General features: G+C 41.1%; 1 protein-coding gene across 3 annotated transcripts; it reads left to right on the top strand.

The window, feature by feature from the left end:
* The first annotated feature begins 1658 nt into the window (after window positions 1–1658).
* LOC147422879 (cytochrome P450 716B2-like) lies at window positions 1659–7428 on the top strand. 3 transcript variants are annotated; one of them, XM_086501268.1, is made up of 3 exons: window positions 1659–3462; window positions 3585–3772; window positions 7354–7428. In XM_086501268.1, exons 1-3 carry the CDS (start codon window positions 2397–2399, stop codon window positions 7411–7413), a joined length of 1314 nt encoding a protein of 437 aa, XP_086357394.1. In that variant the 5' UTR covers window positions 1659–2396; the 3' UTR covers window positions 7414–7428. The 3 variants fall into 3 exon arrangements, with proteins under 3 accessions (XP_086357394.1, XP_086357395.1, XP_086357393.1); XM_086501269.1 differs by lacking the exon at window positions 7354–7428 and adding an exon at window positions 5187–5796; XM_086501267.1 differs by lacking the exon at window positions 7354–7428 and adding an exon at window positions 3869–4715 and having other exon boundaries at window positions 1662–3462.
* The last annotated feature ends 12859 nt before the right edge of the window (window positions 7429–20287 follow it).

Below are 20287 nucleotides of genomic sequence, written 5' to 3' on the forward strand. Positions count from 1 at the left end.
TTCAACCAGAGGAGGCTAATCTAACCCACTTCTAAATAGCCCTCAAAGTCAAGAGGAATAGGGGCATTGTCCATTTGCTTACAAACGGGGAAGGTAAGGAGGTGAAGGACCCAAATGAAATGGCCCATCTGATGCTTGATCACCTTCAACAGCTTATAGGAAAACCTGAGGCTTGGTCCTCTGAAGTGGTTGAAGCCAGAGATACTCTTCTGGGAAGTATATGAAAGCTCCTTCAGAGGAAGAGGTGGAGTGGTCTATTATTATGGCATTGGCTTGAGACTGGTTGTGCGTATGATAGAATCAAAGGGCTATGCCAAGATTCTTGATCTTATAGAGGTAGATGAAGAGCTTAATGCTACTAAAGATGTTTCATTGGGAGTATTGCCACAATACAACCATTAACCATTCAGAGCACAAATCATTATTTTGGTATGTCTTTTCGTTGACATTCCATATTAATAGCTTTTAGCTTTTGTAATGCTTTATACTACATGAGATCTTGCACGCAAAAATCATAACATTTAGTCCTTTTGCCCATGTCGTGAAATCGTGAATTTTGTAAATGTTGTGTGTAGTACAGTTTCAATTCTTGGTTTCTTTATGTCTTTTTCCAAGTTGGTTTCATTGTGCTTACTAGGTCACTTTGTTATTAGAACCAATGTTCAGACGATCCATCACCTATCTTGATGGATCATCTAAACATTGACAAATCTTGATCTCAAGATCTGATGTATGTGTGTGTGTGTGTGTGTGTGTGTGTGTGTGAGAGAGAGAGAGAGAGAGAGAGAGAGAGAGAGAGGGATATATATATAGAGAGAGAGAGAGAGAGAGATAGTTGTCATCTTCTTGGAGTGATTAGAAGGACTACAATCTACCCTCTCCACATGTGTGCATACACACAATCACACAAGTAGGAATATGGAGGGGGAACACGATGACCATGCTTTTCTTAGCCGCAGCAACTTGCGAGCTCGGGGAGGTCACTATGTACAATCTGTGTATATCACGTGCGTTCAAGGACTATTTCTAAAACTCCTTCTGTGTGAATTTTTGACAAATAAAATATACCCTTTTCCTATTCAATCTGTAATTTTTTTTCCAAGTTTATTTTTAACATACCCTTCTGTATTTGAAAATGTGAGAAAAAGTGAAATTTAATAACCCCTTCTGTTGCACTCACGTGATATTCACATGATTATTAAGTGACACCCCCCGCCCCCCCCGCCCGCCCCCCGTGTGCAGGTCACACACTAGTTGTGCTTAAGTCTCTTTATTGGACGGGGGCCCCTGGGATTACCATTTTCTCCTTCTCTGAGTGTCAAAACGAGGCAAGTAGACATCCTCTTCTTAGGTTTTTGAGCATCTTCGAGGCATTGACACTATCAAAAGCTTCAAATTCTACCACTATTTGACGGTTTCATGGATTTGTTTTTCATTTTATTGATGATGAAATCCATATTGAATGAGAGACACCTACCTCATGAGAAATACTTAAAAGTGACCTTTCAAGGGAGTACGAGAAGTTAGGTTCACTTTTCAAAGCGTTTAGGTATCCTTTTGGAAGTACCGAATAAGTGCGATTGCATTTTTACAAAAAAAAAATCGAGTGGGAGAAATAAAATTTCTTACAAGGCCCTCTAAAAGACCTTCGAAATGTTTAAATGCAGGAGAATACTTAGGGTGGGTTCAGACAAGCCTGCGGGCAATGCGAGGAGTTTTTCCTACTAACGCATAGGCAGGTCACACATCAAGGCGGTAATACATTATAAGGTAAATGTGCATGACATTTTGCAGCCAATGGAGTTAGCGCAACAGTTTGGTGAGGGGGAGTGATCTGTTGAGTGACGACTCAATACTCGTCCATCGCATTTTGCACTGCAAAAGCACACGACAATGTCGCTCTTCCGAAAGAGGGAGGCTCGCCCAACTAACGGTGGGTCCGAAAATGGGGGATGTCTCTTTTTTGCCCAATGCGTGCATGCCAAATGAGGACCCTTGCCCTTGCCTCTCTCTTTATTGCCGGCCCGTCTAAACCCAGCCTTAATAATGCAACTTGAGAGGGAAAATCATATTTGAAAGGGAAAACTGAAAATGCTCAAATTCTTGTTGGAAAAAATTGAGACGGTTAATCTTCTAATTTGAGCATGGTGTGGATAAAGCGGGACTAGTGGCCAGAACAGAGTCCAGACGAACGTTGGTTGATAAATTATGGACCATTGGAACGAGAGGGCGCCTAGTACTGCACCGTCACCGTCAGATGCAATCAATGCAAATTGCAATGTAGCAAAGGATAGTTCTTTTCTGTCTTGATCTGATTTCTGCGTTCTTCGCCCCCCCTTTCTTTCATCATCAGATCAGATCAGATAGGTACTTCCTCATGTTTGTGAGGCTTGAGCATGGAGTTGGGTACAGTGCTTATCACGTTGCTGGCTTGCTTGGTCTCCTTATATTGGTGGAAGGCTGTGTGGCGTGCACTGGCGCAGGGGGCACGGCAGCAGCAAGGAGGACTCGGCGCAGATGCTTCTGCTGGAGCTGTGATCGGAAGGACGAAGGCAGCTCTGAAGCTGCCGCCCGGAAGCCTGGGTGTGCCGTGGGTGGGAGAGAGTATGTCGTTCTTGGCAGCTGTCCGAGCAGGAGACCCCGATCGCTTCCTGCGCGACCGCACTGCCCGATTCGGCTCCCAAACTTTCAAGACTGTGATATTCAATCAAAAGACAGTGGTGATGCAGGGCGCCGCTGCCAATCGCTTCATTGGGGCCTGTGAGAACAAGGGCCTATTGCGCAATGCGTGGCCGCCCTCCATGCTGAGCGTGGTGGGCAGAGGTGCGCCCGTGGTGATGCACGGCGCCGAGCACCGCCGCCTGCGCTACATCCTCCTCTCCTGTCTCTCCCCCCTCGCCCTTCACAATCTTGTGGCCCGAGCGCACACCCTTACCCTTCGCCACTTTGCCACCTGCTGGACGCAGCTGCAGGAGCAGGGCGCCGCCCAAGCTCACCTCGTCCCTCTGCTCAACCTCCATACCTTCCGCCTCGCCTGCTCCTTGCTCGCCCACGTCACCGATGAGCATCTCCTCGCCCGCCTCCACCCCCATTTCAACGCCTGGCGCGCTGGCATGCTGGACCTCCCCCTCAATTTCCCCGGAACCAGTTACCGGCGAGCTCGCCTAGCAGGCAATTTACTTCGCCACCAAATGGGCTGCATCATTGACCGCAGACTAGAGGCCCTCAAATCCGGCTGCAGCGCCGCCGATATCAATCACGTGGACCAGGAGGAGGCGGAGGATGTGCTCTCCATGCTACTCAAAGCTCAAGATCAGAGCAGAGGTTTCCTCTCCCGCCATGAGACGCAGGATGTGCTTCTTTTCCTTCTCTTTGCTGGCCACGACACCACCACCGCCGCTCTCACGTTTGCCCTCAAATATCTTGAGCAGAATCCTGCTTGGCTGGACCTGGTCGTGCAAGGTGCGTGGCTGGCATATGATATGATCATGATCAGCTAACTAGCTATATATGCATACAAAATTACAGCCCATCTTTAACTGTCCCATCGTCGACAAAAATGATTCTTGGATATGATATTGCAGAGCAAGAAGCGATAGCCGGCCAAAAGAAAGCAGGTGAGAGGCTGAATTGGGGCGATGTTCAGAAGATGCGATACACATGGAGAGTGATTCAAGAGACGATGCGACTGAGGCCACCAATCACAGCGAGTATGAAAGAGGCGATGGTGGATCTCGTATTCGAGGGGTACGATATCCCAAAGGGATGGAAGGTCTGTATTGCATTCTTAATTGAAGTTTAGAGAGTGGATTACGCGAGTGATTAAGAGTAGAATATTAGCTAGGCATTAATTGTGCGGTTGCAGTAGGTGTACTTGAGCATTGGGCGGACCCACTGTGACGAGAAGTATTTCTCGAGCGCAAGCACATTCGATCCATCGCGGTTCGATCACGAGCTGCAGAATATGGAAGGAGATGGCCCTCCGCCCTTCGCATATGTGCCCTTTGGCGTTGGCCCTCATTCGTGCCCGGGCAATGTGTTTGCCAGGATGACCATGTGCGTGTATATGCATGTTCTGGTGTGCCATTTCAAATGGGCTTCGCTGAATCCTGACGAGAAGGTGTCCATCTTCACGTTCCCAACCCTCATGCAAGGATACCCTGCCACCATCATTCAAAAGAAGCTGCCCGTACTCCTCTCATAGCTCCGACTCCCCAGTAAGCACGCCCATCAGCTCGAGCAACTGGCCATAAAGTTTTTGCTTTTTGAAAAGAAGCATGAAAAGAGAGCAAGGGACTTACCTTAGGGACCTTGGTGCAAAACCAAGAGAAAGTATATTTGGACTGGCCATAAAGTTTTTGCTTTTTGAAAAGAGAGCAAGGGACTTACCTTAGGGACCTTGGTGCAAAACCAAGAGAGAGCATATTTGCACTTTGGTTAGATTCCCCTTGAAGGCTGTAAGTCTGGATGATGGTAGGTCTTGATATGTGATTTCATGAGCCTCCGACGAGTTCAATGTTTGGGAGATGTGAGACATCCGAAAAAGCGTATCGCAACTTGCAATGGTGTTGCTTGAAGTAATGTTGAACTTCGGAGCAAGGGAAAAAAGAGAGATTCCATCTAATCTCTAAGAATAACTAAGTGTGCAACTATTCATGATTAGGAAATTTGAGCTATTTTATTGAGTTTTTATACTAATTTTTCCAAATTTTAGGCGGAATATTTTCCTTTTCTCTTTCATCTGGATTATGAAGTCGCACCATTGTAAGTAGGCACTTCTCCCTAACATTGGAGTCACTCATGCTTGGCTTGCTTTGTTGTACTAAATTACCAGGAGGATGTGATCCACATGTTGTGGCAAAAAAAACATGACTTTTATTCTTAAAAATATGTTATCTGTTGTTTTGAGGTACAAAATAATAAATGCTTTATTTGTATATATTTAAAATCTGTTGCTTTCTTGAAAGTGAAAGTCAAAGAGGTCATCCTCTCTTTGGTTTACCTTGGGATCACAAAGCTATACATCTTGGTGGTACAAACCAACTACGACAGCAAGTTGTGAAAAGATGAGGGTTAAGAGCTGAATTGGCTTTCTTTTAATATTCAAAAGATCATTTTGAGCAGCTTGTTCCCTTATTGAAGGGAAGCTGCCAGAAAGGTTAATAACAAAGGTATTGGACGCATAGGCCAACTTTGGGACTACAACGGAAGCTACTGGAAAGGAACGGATCAACTGATGAATGTCCTTGTGAGGAGAATTGGTCATGACAGATGCTTGTAATGCAGAACGGCTTGTGAAGACCTCTCTCACCCTTTTAAGGAGTGCCCAATGTTTTGTGGCCTTATAGGGAAGATTTGCAAATGGATCCAAAAGACTTGGAAGATAGGATTCTTCAAGAACAATCTCTTCCTGGGAGGGAAGCTGTTCAAGAGCCATGCATTGCTCATCGCAGCACAAGCCGTGAAATATTGTTACTTCAAATATATTTGGAAGGCAAGGAACTATCAGATCTTCGAGAACTCCATGAAAATAGCTAAGCTCACAAAGATAGTCCAACGAAGGTACATTAATGATCATCGCCATTGGAAAACAAAGGAACTCTGAGGAATGGAATAGGACCAAGGGCACCACAATGACAGACTTGCATGGGTGAAAGTGTGGGCTCATCCATTGTCATGGGGTGGCTCCTCTTTCAGCCGATGTACCTATGATCCTTTGAAGATGGCATGGCTTGTCATAAGCATGGCAGGAATTTGTAATTTTTTTGGCTTTGTCAATATAATCTACTCAGTGTTGTGAGTTTTGAAAAAAAAAAGTTCAAAAGGTAATTGGACCATCCATTTATGATCCTCTTTTGATCACATGCTTGCATCTCTATCTATGTTTTGTGTCACATACACAAGACATGGCAACAATATACATCATCATCCAATCAAACAATGTGTATGTAGGTTAGTACTATATGGCATGCATGCTCTATAGGTTTATTCAAGTACCATTGGCACCTCAAAACTTGATGGCATTGAAAGTAGAAAATCAATGATTTGTTTAATTATTTATCTTTAAGAGTGTTTTGGGCATTAAGCTAAATTGAAGGGCTTGTTGTAAAATTGAAGTCTTGACTTCAAACATGTCAAAAGTATGTTTTTCCTTGGGAGATTTGGGCTTCTTGGCTATGGAGGGTAGAGCCTGAGCATAGACAATATGGTGAAGAGAGTGTAGAGAGAGAGATCGACATCAAACAAAAACCATCACTCAGTTTCATAATAAGAAGCTCTACATATTACATGTGCCTAATTTTAGGTAGAATTTACCTACAAAAAGAATGGTGTGTGTGTGTGTGTACCATACGGGAGAGTTCCCACTTTAGGAAAATGGGCTTGAACTCAACAATCCCCCCTCAAGCTCAAACTACTAACAAAGGGCTTGGACAACAAGGAATATGAAGTGATATGTACTAGATGAGTCCAACAAACCACCTAAAACACGAGTAGAACCCCCCCTTGGACAACAACATTGTATGTGTGTGGGTGTGTGTGTGTACTTCCCTGGGTAGGATGGGACAAACCAAAATTGACAAACAACGAGGCTTACCATCGATCAACGTGGCAATGTCTATACCTGTATAAGATTTTATTGACTGTGACAATATAAAGAAACTAGAAATATTAAAGGATATCACTTTTGTCTATGATCATTTGTGCTTCAACATCACTATCGACAAAGTTTATCTAGTTTTTGTTTTTCTTGAAACACTTGTTGATAGGATGGTTAGTCTTTCCACAATGAACACAAGGATTTTTGGTGAAGCAATCCTTTGTTTGATGATTATTTCTTTCACAAATTACACAAGATCTAGCGGATGGCCTTGTTGAAGTTGTTGTAGTAGTACATCCGCTGACTGCATATGCTATGGATGGAACCATGGATGAAGTGGCACGGGATGCTCTTTTCTCCTCTTCCTACAAAGAATTCACAATACCATCCAAAGAGGGTATAGGATCTTTTTCCTTCAAGACGGTCATAATTTGATGAAACTTAACATTTAAACTATTGGGTAAAATTGCAATAAGATCTTCATCGGGTATTGGAGCTTCAACATGTACTACTTGGGTGTTGATTCTCTTTAACATGTTGGCTAATGCTGCTATATTTCTATTAGTGCGCATGGTTAAAGACTACAATTCCATCTTCAAGATCATTTTAGATTTAGCTATGGCACCAAATAGAGTTTCTAATGCTATCTAAGCTTCATTCGCAAAGATTTGACATCATCTAAATAATGAATAAAATCATCCGCAAGAGAAGTCAAAATAATACCCAGGCCCTGTCATCTTTCTTTTGTTGTTCAGGGGATAAAGCTCGAGCTACCACAGTATTTGTTTTCGCTTTGCCTATTGAAAGAGTCTTGAGGACACTTCAAAGATTTTTTCGCATGAGGTATCCCTTGACCTTGATTTTCCATGTATGAAATGTGGACCCCGTTAAATTTATCAAGCTTGGACACCATATTTGATGAGAAATTGAATCTGTATAAAATCTTTTACTGTAAAAAATTTGCAAAAGGTAGAAACCTCATTGTTTTGGAATGCCACTCCTTAGACAAGCTCGTTGGAGACTCATCAACGCTAACCAATCATTGGCGTTTTGTAAGGCATTGAGGCTTGTGCAACTACATTTAAAGATGCCTATTGAAACACTACTGTGTTGGGTGGCGATGGAGGAGGTTTTATAGCAGGCGTTAAAGGACTTGGCTACATGCATTTTGAGTCACCTTGTCTATTGAAAGAGTCTTGACGACACTCCAAAGATTTTTTCGCATGCTGTATCCCTTGACCTTGATTTGCCATGTATGAAATCGGGACCCCATTAAATTTATCAAACTTGGACACCATGTCTGATGAGAAATTGAATCTGTACAAAATCTTTTGCTCTTGAAAGTTTGCAAAAGGTAGAAACCTCACTGTTTTGGGATGCCACTCCTTAGACAAGCTCGTTGGAGACTCATCAACCCTAACCATTCAAAGGCATTTTGTAAGGCATTGAGGCTTGGGCAACTAGCATTTGAAGATGCCTATTGAAACATTGTCATGTTGGGTAGTGATGCAACATGTGTTACAGCAGGTGTTAAAGGACTTGGCTACATGCATTTTGAGACATCCTTGTCTATTGAAAGAGGCTTGATGACACTCCAAATATTTTTTTGCATGCGGTATCCCTTGACCTTGATTTGCCATGTACGAAATCTGGACCCCGTTAAATTTATCAAACTTGGACACCATGTCTGATGAGAAATTGAATTTGTAAAAAAATCTTTTTTAAGACACCCTTGCTATTGTGGACAATAGCATCTTGAAAGCAGTTGGAGCTTGTGCACTAGGGCCGTGCGATGAGGCAACCATGAAGAGCATTTCAAGATGCTTTGTAGGTAGGGTTTGCCAACAAAGATCCGGGGGATTCACTATTAGTAATGGGGGAATGTCACCTACGTGCATCCAAACTAGAGAAACCCCCTATGTACGGTATCTCACATGCTAACCTACCCCCTACATACGAATAAGATATGGAAATTCTTGCAATGAGCCATCCCCCCTCATACGGATTTTGTATGGAATGTAATGACCCACTATTCTATGATTTGGACCAAGGCAACATTACACAAGATGTTGATATGGCCAAAACACTTGTTAATGATGTTGTTAGTCAGGGGCTATTGAAAAAAATGTCATGCTTGGCACTACCTTGGTCATTATGATGCCAAATATGGCGTGCTTCGCAAAGCACAAAAAACAAGATTCTTGTGCGTGATGTCATCACTTGGAATGCATTGATTATAGATATTCCCAATAGGGTTTTATTCAATGGATGCAAAGTGAGGGAATCTCTCAAGATGTATTCACCTACACTTGCATCTTGAAGGCATGTGGCACTAGGAAAGATGTAGGTATGGGCAAAAGAGAACTGCAATAGCATTAGTTGACAAAAATCAATGTCGATACAAGGTTAGCTAGTGCCCTAATGAATTGTCGACATGAAAAATATCTGCAATTTTCTAAGCAAATACCCAATCTTCAATACTAACAACATATATATAGGCACTAACTTAAAGATAGTTAGCCATTAACCATATTGGTACTTGAAAATTGGACCTAGGAATCTTTGAAAATACTAATAAGTCAACTTGAATTAAAGACACCTGGCTGTTATAGCTCATACAATAGAAACTGACATGAGACTACATTGGATACTGCTACTCTTCACCCCATTCATGCTCAAATTTAATGCCAAACCAAGTACAAAAATATGTCAACAAAACAAGGTACTAACTGAAATTGAACTCTTTGTAAGAATAAAGTCAAATAGGGCAATTTTTGACAAAAAATGAGCAAGATTTAGTGTATTTACTGACATATGCTTCGATCTAAAAATCGGAATAGTTTTAAGTTTATTGTTTGTCCCTATTTTCTTTGGTTAGGATTTTTTTTTGGCAAGCCTTGCAGTGCACAACCCTTAAGGTCGCTGAACTTTGAAGTAACTACACTCTACTCCTAACTTAGCAGTGTTAGAAAAAAACCGGGATCCATTGTATTTTAACCGGCTAATAGCATAAAATCCCAATTAGATTTTGAGCTTGCCTTGAAGAAAACCAAGAAATTTACAAAAGTTTTAGTGAAATTAGTAACAAAAGCTTCAAATTTTGACCTAAAACCCCAAAGAATTCCAAGTTTTCCCTTATTTTCTTCGGTTGGGAAATCAAAATTTTTCTAAAGACTAACACTACAGTCTACAAATCCTAATTTCTAACAAAAAAGAGGAGAGACAAATTACAATTCTGCTAATTTCTAAAGAATCACGAGGTTGAACTTTGAGGCTTGAAAGTTGAGCATTGAGATTGGGGACTTGTCTCTAAGGCTCTACGGCTACACATGCCAGACGGCTCCAAGAGACAGTAGGTCTTGAACTCATGAGGAAGGTCGTAAAAGGTTGCAATGGAGCTCACCTAGGTCAAATGAAGGGTAGTGACATCGTAGCTCACCTAGGTCGGGACTCGGAATCGACAGCAGCAGGCTAGATCTAAGAGAGGATGAACTTGATAGTGCACCATAGCGCCAGCAACATGTCACAATCCAGAGCTGAGAGCAAGCAAAAGTGATAAAAGATGCAGAGATGAAAGGGACTCATGAGCGATGAGTTAGAAAACGATCTTTTAGGGGTTGTATATGCGTTCACACGGCCATGGACAAACCCCATGGTCCAAATTTCAAACTTCAAAGGCCAAATCTTAAAACTATAAACCATCACTAAAGCTCTTGTAAACTTTGACGCCAATTTTTGAAGGGCAATTGAATGGCTAGCCCTTATATTGATGGATCAGACAAATTTTCTTCCTTTGGAGTTGAACGGAAACATCAATTTGATCGCTTCAAGTGCAGGGTTTTTCATGAGTCAACCCTTCCTATGCAAGATTGACAACCATTTGAAGTGTAGAAGGGCATCAACAACTATCGATGGCACTGACCTACCTTTGTGTAAGCATCATGCACATGAGGAATATTTTTTAGAAGCAATTTAAGTCTTATCCTGTAGAGGGGGCGACTAGAATCATATGAGTATTGGTCTATCACGGTGATGTAGTAGTGCAAGGCTTCAACCTTGAACCACTAGCAAGTGTGAGGGTGTTTCACAAGTCTCCATTTCAGACTTTGATTGACAACAACAAACCATGCCATGAAAGTACTCATTGATGCGCACACGTATGCACACACACACACACACACACACACACACACACACACACACACACACACACACACACAGGCCTACTAATGAAGCCTAAAGCAAGAGCTAATGTGAGATCAGGTACCTCCTCAAAGATAACTCCCAATCCCACTACCACCTCATTAACTCACAACGCGCTAATTAGAGCACTCATTGTTTGTGAAGCCCTTTTTCAATAAGGCAAGTAGGTGGAAATCTCTCTCTATCTCCCCCCCCCCCCCCGCCCCCCTCATGCCTTTATTGAAAAGAGTAGGAGTCGAAGTGCAAATACGTTCCTCCAGAAGGAATAGGAATTGACTCTCTCGTCCCATCCTCTCTCTCTCTCTCTCTCTCTCTCTCTCAAAACAACCATTGTATTTAAGGTGGCCCAGGTAGTTGTATATAGTCCCCCCTCCCTTATATATATGGTATAATTATGGAGTAATGAGGGGCTACCACTATTGTATATGCTTCTTGTACACTCAATTGTACCATATGAAAAACACAGCGATCCCCTGGGGACAAAGCTGTCTTGAGATGCAACGATAAGCAGCGGTTATCCTTACCCCATCTCCGCCACCTAAGGCTCTGGTACGAGCTATTGGATTTCATGGAGCTTGGTTTGACACTACAACACATCGCTTCAATACTGATGCCAAACTATCGTTGTTGGTGGCGGGCGTCGATATATGTGTAGATAAATCTGGATGGAGATTAATATTTGTCGCTATTTTGATGCCTATACGGATGTTTATATCGACGCGTGCACGGACACTTATTCTGACGCTTCCACGGACGTTTAACAGATGCCTGCACTAGTGCTGCCTGCAAAAATAGAACCCACAGTTTCTTTTTGCATTTTCATCCCATTGTTTGTGTGTCGTCTTGCTCTCCTCCTTCTCACAAGCTTTAGATCTGCTGTTGCAAAGCTCTTCGGGATTAGGATATCCACTCACATACTCCTCTGCATCAACAAGGTAAGATTATCAACCATCGTTGCCTAAGTAGAGAGGGAAGTTGTAGAGACAAGAATGAGCTCATTTGGGCATATAAGCAAGGGGATACATCCATTCCTTTACAAGGTGCTAGAAGTCCCGTGCCGCTTCCACTACATGGTTGAGGCTGTGAGGCCTCCAATTAGGGTTTTCCCTCCTCAAATAACTACTTGGGCTTCTCCAATGAAGTACTGAAGCTTCCATGAAATGGTCACGACGAAGAATCAAAGCGTAACTTTAGGATTTTTAACAGGTTGAATGAGCATTGGATCTGTGCAATTGCGAGGCACCTAAGCTTCACACACAGAAGAAATTTTAGTTAATCTTGGTTCCTTTTCAAAGTGGAGCTTCTGGTTGGAGTTTTGTTCTTTTTTAGCGTGTTTTAAGCTTCAAATTATCTACGCTTTGCTTGATTTTGTTACAAATCCTCACAATCAGAGGCCCAACGCTTTCCTAGTCGCACTACGCACTTCTTGACACATTTTTGGTGAACCCGACGCAAGGTAGGGTAGGGTGAGGGTTCAAAATATTCATTGAAGGTTTTAAATTAAAGCTTTAAATCTATGGAGCAACAAGAGCAATAGGGGGTTCGATTTGATCCAGTCACAATGCAAATGTTACAAGCTTTTGCGGTGTTTATGCAGCAACAACAAGTTGCAAAAAGGAGGGAGATTTCATCAACTAAAGTACTTCAATCTGTGGTGAAGAAAATGGAAAAATTTAGAGGTAAAGATGTAACAAAGTATCTCTGTGGGTATGTAAAGGAAATGGAGCTACATCGAGTGCCCGAAGCAGCAGAGATTGTGCAAAGTTTTGAACTAGCTGTGGTTTGCGAGATCAAACAGCATGTAAGGAGAATTAGAAATGAGCATGGGGAAACTTGGGAAGCATTCAAATTAGCCTTGAAGGAAGAGTATTTCATGGAGGACTCCAAAAGGGTAACAAAGAGGACTTTTTTAGAGTGGGTAGTTCGTCCAACAGAGGGACTTTCGCCTACCGAACTGCTAAGGGAATTTGAATTCCACTATGATCAACTTTCAAGGACTGAGAAGGCTACCCTAAACTCAGAGAAGACAGAGATCTTTTTACAGGCCGTAGGTAAAGAGATTCAAGAGAAGTTAGAGCTGCTACTTGAGGATAAGGATGTGGAACAAGGCTTAAAGAGTAATTGGAATGAAGTTGAAGACGCCATTTCGCTACTAACTAAGTGACAAAAACAAAGAGACAAGATGATAGTCAACCCTACTCAAGCCCCAAGTATTCCCGAGAGGCCTCTAAAGCCTATGATTGTGGTTCCAAAGAGTGACAAGTCCATTCTAGATGATATTGTCAAGGGAATGCAAGAGCTCAAGTTAAAGCTTACAAGGCTAGAAGAAAAAGGGCAACCATCGAGTAAACCTACAGGGCAACGACCTCAAAGCAGAGAAGGTTTTGTAAATAGATGCATATGGTGTGATAGTACTGACCATGCAAGAAGGGATTGTGAAAGTTTCAAAGATGCCCTGATGAAGGAGCTTGTTTTCTTCAAAGATGGTAAATTTCACTTAAGTGAAACAATTAGTAAGATCTTAGGGAAAAACTTTGGAAAAGGCGGGATGAAGAAGCTAGTTGAGGACATGGCTACTAGCCATGCTTTCTCAATGGTTGAGGCAGCCGCCTATGGGTTGAAGGGGGAGCCTATAAAGCAAAAAGGAGTCAAGGTTGGAGAAGCATATAATCGTATTGGAGAGCAATGGCCATGCGCTATAGAACCTGCTATGAAGGGTAAAAAAATGACTACAGAGGTTTTACATGAAGCTGGAGACTGCATTCGGGTGGAAACAGGTTGGAATGACCCTGTGGACTCTTTGTTAGTGCATGCATACATTTCCAAATGTCAAGCCAATTAGTCCATTGCTGAAGAGAAATGTAGGCGTGAGAATGGGGATGAAGGGTCTTCAAAATAGGCGACGAAGAGTGGCGGCAGAAATGACACAGTGCCTCCTAGATCACCTTCTCCGCAACAGATGCCTGTCCCCGAAGTGCCTATGCAAGAGGACTTCAAAGAAAAGAAGAAGGATGCAACAAAATCTAAAGCAAAGGGTCCGGCCTACAAACTTGAATCTGACATAGAGGCGGCAACCGATCTTAAAAAGGTTTTGGAAGAGAGGATTCTAAACAGTAAAGTGGAATTTACCTTGGGTGAGTTCCTTGGTATAGCAAAGCGGGAATTCCATGAAGAAATAATTGATATCATAAAGAGGAAGCGATAGTCTCTTACTGAATCATCCATGTACAGGGTGAAGAAGAGATTTTAAATGCATAAGGAGTACATGTCTATGGTAAGCAAGGTGATCAAACTATTGGTGGATGCTACAAGTCTAGGGGAGGAGTAAAACATGTTTGATTCTTGGATGATGAAGATGAAGTGGCGACCACTCACAGGAGCTACTACTTGAAGAGTCACTGGGCAAGAGCAACTACTGAGACCCTGGTAAAAGTGGGAGACTTAGAAGAACCATACATTGCGTTGATGGATCATGGGTCAAAAATTAACCTCATGTCCAATTGATATAAATCATGGATGGATGATTCGTGCATCAAACAACTCATTAAGGGAGTTGTATGGAGCTTGTCCAAATGTAAAGGTGACTATAGGGGATGTGAAAGATGACCATAATTTCTTTGTACAGGAGATGTCTACATACCCTCTTATCCTTGGGCAGCCATACATCACTGCTACTTGCATGGAAACCAAGGTAATGGATGATGGGTCGGCTTATGCTAGGTTGCGTTGAATTTATTCGACCGAATAATGTTATTTATATCAAATAACTCGTTAGTATTCACGTATTATCATAAAATACGAGGTATTTTTGAATAATTTATAATAAAAAAATGCACGTCGTTGTTCGGTACGTTCTCGATGATACCGATTTTGGAGCTTTCTAGTGGTCTAGTGGTGAATATTTTGGCAGATATTCAAGAAATGGTGGATATACTTGAGGCAACATTGAATGCAGATCTTGAAGAAGTGGTGGATATCACAATTTCTTAAAGAATTGTAGACTGTAGTTGAAAATTTTAATGGTAATTTATCCCGTCCTTTGTTGAGACGCATTGTATTCTCTGTATGTTTATGGCAAAGAATTTGTTTTGGAGTTGCTAATTGATGGCTTTGTTGAGAGTCAAGCAATGTCCTCAATACTAATGTTTATGCGAATTCTCTTCAATACTTGACTTTGTTGCTACTAAATCAAAACATTGAGATATATAGCTCAATAGGGAGCTACAGTGAGAAAAAGTGAGATACATTATCATGAAAAGATGTTTACATTTTTCCATCTATCACATTGTAGGTCCTTGGTTAGCTTGCATGTCTTTTTGATCTACACCCACTTCTTCTATGTTGATAGATGACGCACCCGTCATACCCTTCTGTCTCTTAGGAAGAAGTCCTGCCTGTTTGCATTTCTTTACATACCCTGCAAAATGGACCCATATGTCGTTAGGTGGTGCTCCACGTTCTTTCACATTGGGATTAGTGCCGAATAAATGTTCTTTGATGCGAGTTGCATTGCGTGGCACGTTATGCCCACAATGTTTGTATTCCAAAAACAAAACTGTCTTGAATCTCTCTTTTTCCTCCACATACGACCACTCTTTTCCTCGCACCATGCTTTCTGACTTCAACAAAATACATCCTACAATCAATAGATACACTAAGATTATAATTTTTCACCATAATAATGCAATGAGAAAGATAAAAGGTTATAGATATGATTTGCTAAATTAAAATGATGAATGAATATTGTTAAGATAATATTTTAGGGAAGATCACCAATAGATATATTATTCTTGGCTACTAGGTGGTAAAGAGCGTTTGCTCAAGACAACCTAGATGAGCGATGGAGTCATCTCACATTCCACTATCTATGTCTCTTGGAGGTAGGAGCTCGATAACATCCATGTGACTCCCAAGTACTATTCATGACTAATATTCACTAGGAGGTAAGAGCTTTCGTTCGATCACAACCTAGTGAATTCTATAGGTAATCCACCATATTCACTTAGAGGTAAGAGCATAAGTTCGATAACAACCAAGTGAATTCTACTTCATACCTTACACCTCACTTGGAAGTAAGAGAATCATCTCATAACAACCAAGAGACACTAAGTGGACCTATTCTATGCAACCAAGTGAATCCTACTTCATACCGTAAACCTCACTTGGAAGTAAGAGAATCATCTCATAACAACCAAAAGGCACTAAGTGGACCTATTCTATGTCTGTATGGAGGTAAGAACATTTGTTCATGACAACCAAAAGACCCAAATATCACTTTTAGTATCTATTCTATTCTAAAACAAATAGAGCTAAGAGTATAGCTTCTAATTTTTAGAATTATACATTCGCACTATAGCTAGAAAAGTAGCTTCTAATGCGTACAATTATTTATTTATCTATTCTTAAACAAGTAGAGCTAAAAGTATAGTCTCTATTGCTTAGAGTAATTTATTTAAACTTAGCAAAAGAGTTAAAGAATAACTTCTATTGTTAAGAATTATAGGTGATTCAAATCTATATAATTATTTTATTTTTAATGTATAAACATTAAAAATAATATTTTCTTGAAAAATCAAAGATTTTTTAAGTTGACAACTCAACCTTTCTATGTCGGAGGTAACCTGAAACTTTGGTGAAGGGAATTGTAGCTAAAACACGCAAATTTGGGCTTTATATACTACTACTATATTGATCGAAAACATATAGATCGATTTAAACTATCGATTGAAAGCCTATTGATCGATACTTAATCGATCGATACTTAATCGATCGATATGTAAGCAATAAAATGTTTTTTTGAAAAAAAATGACGTAGCAGCAAATAATACGCACCAATAAATCTTTAGAACGTATAAATCGACCATTATTCACGAATATAACGAATGTCGAATAACAAATCATGCAACCTAGATGCTAGGATAAGGAGCAGGGATGGGAAGCGTGCAATACAGTTCCTTACTGTTTGTGTGGATTATGAAAGGAACCGTGAAAGTCTTAAAGAGAAACCCTTTCCAAAGACAAACAAAGAATTCAAGGACTATAGGGATATGAGGGGTTTTGGCCATGTACCATTGTAGAGCGGGGTTGCAGTGGTACAAGAAGAAAAGAGTTCTTGCATGATGTATATGCAAAGGAAACATTTTCTACAGGTTTTGTAGGATTAGCATACTATGGATCTTTTGCTTTTACGAAGTGTGAGGACTTAAAGCGGGGTGAACGCCAACATGTAAATAGTGTACAAAGAGGTTTTAAGATGAATGGTTTGCTAGAAGATGGTGAATGCATCGTAGGTGTGTTTGATGAGTGTTTGTTTGTGGATACTATGCAAGACTTGGAGTCTTTAGTGGATTGAAATTTGCATATGGGAAGTGAGGTCGTGAAAGTATGCTCAATAGAAATGCACAAAGTCATTGAGGATTTCAAAAATACTCAAGGTGTTGATGTACAAGTAGAGACCAAGTACAAGCCGGTGGCAAAGAAAGCGAAACCAATGGCAGTACCTCTACCAAAAGACTATACGGATAAGATGGATCAAGCTGCTTTGCAACCTAGTCTTTGTGAGCTGAGCAAGGTTGGACATAAGTTTACATGTGATACTTTGAAGGAGTTAAAGATTGGTTGCAAGGATAGTTTGACAGATGTTGAAAGAGTATGCTTTGAAGGAATTCTTGCCAAACATGGGAAGGCTTTTGCATTTAAGCCGCATGAGATAGGGTGTGTTGATCCATCCATTGTTGGTCCTATGGTGATCTTCACTATCCCTCATGTACCTTGGAACTTGAGGCCTATTCTAGTTCCAAAGGCTCATTTGCCAAGACTCATTGAGTTGCTTAATGAAAGATCAAGATGGGTATTTTGGAGCACATTATTCAAATAGGTTGTTCACAATTCGAAAGAAAAATGGTTCTTTACGCTTTATTCATGATATGCAATCTATAAATAAGGTGACAATAAAAAAATGTGGGTATAGGGCCAGTTGTAGGTGAATTTGCACAGGCATTCGCAGGAAGGGAAATATATTCTATGGGGATTTGTACTTAGGGTATGTCAGTTCCAACTAGCAATTGAAAGCAGGGACTTGACTACCATGAGGACACCTAGGGGTCTAGTAAGGATTGCACCTTACCTCAGGGAGCAACTAACTTAGTTGCACATATGATGAATGGTATGGACAAAGTCCTACGTGACTTCATACCGCAAACTACAATGCCTTTCTTTTATGATGTGCCAATCAAAGAATGTGATGTAAGTGATATAGATGTGGCTCTAGACTCGAGGGGGTGCCACAAGTATGTGGCAAATCATATCAATGATTGTGTTGAGATCTTGTCAAGGTTGGAAGAAGTGAACCTTACCTTGTCTGGGAAAATGTCAGTGTTTGGTGTAAGCGAAGTTCTTATTGTGGGACATATGTGCGGGCCATATGGTAGAAGGCCTTGTCCTGCAAAGATTGATGTAAATTCAAAGAATGAAAGAGACATGTATTAATATAACGGAGGTTTGAAGGTTCTTGGGTGCATGTGCCTTTTACGTTATTTGGATTCCACATTATGTGCACGTGGAAGAACCTTTGCATCAAATTTTGAGAAAGAACCAAAAGTTTCAATGGGAAGAAATGCATACCCATGCCATAAGAAAATTAAAGAAGCTGCTCCTTATGTCTCCAACTTTGAGGAAAGCAAACTATGAACATGGAGGATATGTAATTGTGATAGTGGATACTAGCCCCATAGGAATTGGATGGGTGATTGGGCAAGATGATGATGATAGCAAGCGATATGTGGTAAGATTTGGATCAAAAGTCCTCAGTGCTTGTCAACGCAACTATCCACGGGTAAAAGGAGAGTTATGGGAAGTAATCACGACATTGAAATGTGACAAAGAGTATTTGATTGGAGAAAATGTAATTGTGGAGACTGATTGTCTACCCCTTCTTGGAATGATCACAAGCTGCTCAACTCCCGACATTGCTATGTTGAGATGGATTGCCTACATAAAGTCCTTGAATCCAAAATTTAAGCATATTGCAGGGAAATATAATCCAGTTGTGGATATGCTTTCAAGAGCAAGGTATTAAAATCAGGAAGACATGGTTGTCAAGGGCAAAGATGTAGGCACACAGTTCTATAATATCTCTCATGCCAAGGGTGATCATGTTTGCCTGTCAAATGAACGTGAGTCATTTACAAAGGACCTATATCAAGGTGACTGGTTGCTCATTGGACACTATCTCAGCACTTTGACAAGGCAAGAAGGGTGGACTAATCAAGGGTTCAAAGAATACAAAGAAAGTCCTATGGATACTGTTTGAAAGATGGGTACTTATGGAAGCATCCAAAACAAAGAAATGGAATGCCGTTGAGAGTTGTGAATGATAAAGACGCTCAAAATGAGCTTATGAAGAAGTTTCATGACAGTCTTTATGTTGGACATAGAGGCGTATGGCCACCTTTACTAAAATGAAAGAGAGGTATTGGTGGAAAGATATGTATAAAGATGTATCTCACTTTATGGAGTCTTGTGAAACCTGTCAAATGTATTCAAATGTACGTCATCGCGATCGGTTGCACCCTACTTACCCATTGGCCATGCACTATAAGTGGCTGGTTGATCTGGTTACAATGCCATTGGGTTATGGAAAATGAGATGCATAGTGCTTGCACGGGAAGACTTAACCAACCAAATTAAAGGTCGTGCACTAAGAATGAAAAGCATAGAAGGGATATGTAAGTTCCTCTTGGATTATGTAATTAGCCGTTATGGCTGTGTTGGGAAAATAACAGCGAACAAGGGTGAGTTGGATACTGACAAAGGAAGGGAGTTTTTCTGTAGGTTGGGCATCAAACTTGCTCTCACTACTGCATATAATGCTGAGGGAAATGGTAAATTAGAGCATGGGCATCCTCCTATCATCAAAGCTTTGGCTAAGGCCTGCAAAGCTAAAATGGGGGAGTGGCCTAGGTTATTGCCTTATGCTTTATGGGCTGATCGTACAACTCATAGCTCAGTTACTGGTTATATGCCTTTTGAGTCGATGTATGGTCAGAAACCTATAATGCCAATTGAGGATGTAATTCCCACATGGAATCTGTTACCCTGGGAAGATGGAATGAGTAGGGAAGACCTTCTTGCTTTGCGCATACAACAATTAGAAAGAAGGCCTCAAGATATTGAGAATGCAGTAGCACGATTGAAGATGCAAGGTTAAAGAATAAAGACAGATTTGATAAGAGGCAGACCTAAAGCTATTGAGGAAGGTGATTGGGTGTTGGTGTATGACAGCAGTCTTGACAACCAGCATTTAACAATAAGAAATCTTTCAAAGAGATGGTTTGGTCCTTATGTGGTTCAGCATGTACATAAGAATGCAACTTATACTTTGCATGAATTAGATGGGACAAAAATGAAGATTCCCATCGCAGGGAAAAGAATCAAGTTATTCAAAAGAAGAGGTGATACAGATCCCTTTGATTCACAGGAAAGTCA

This window comes from Adiantum capillus-veneris, chromosome 26 (genome assembly GCF_014529385.1).
Source record: "Adiantum capillus-veneris isolate H3 chromosome 26, ASM1452938v2, whole genome shotgun sequence".
Lineage (NCBI taxonomy): Eukaryota > Viridiplantae > Streptophyta > Polypodiopsida > Polypodiales > Pteridaceae > Adiantum > Adiantum capillus-veneris.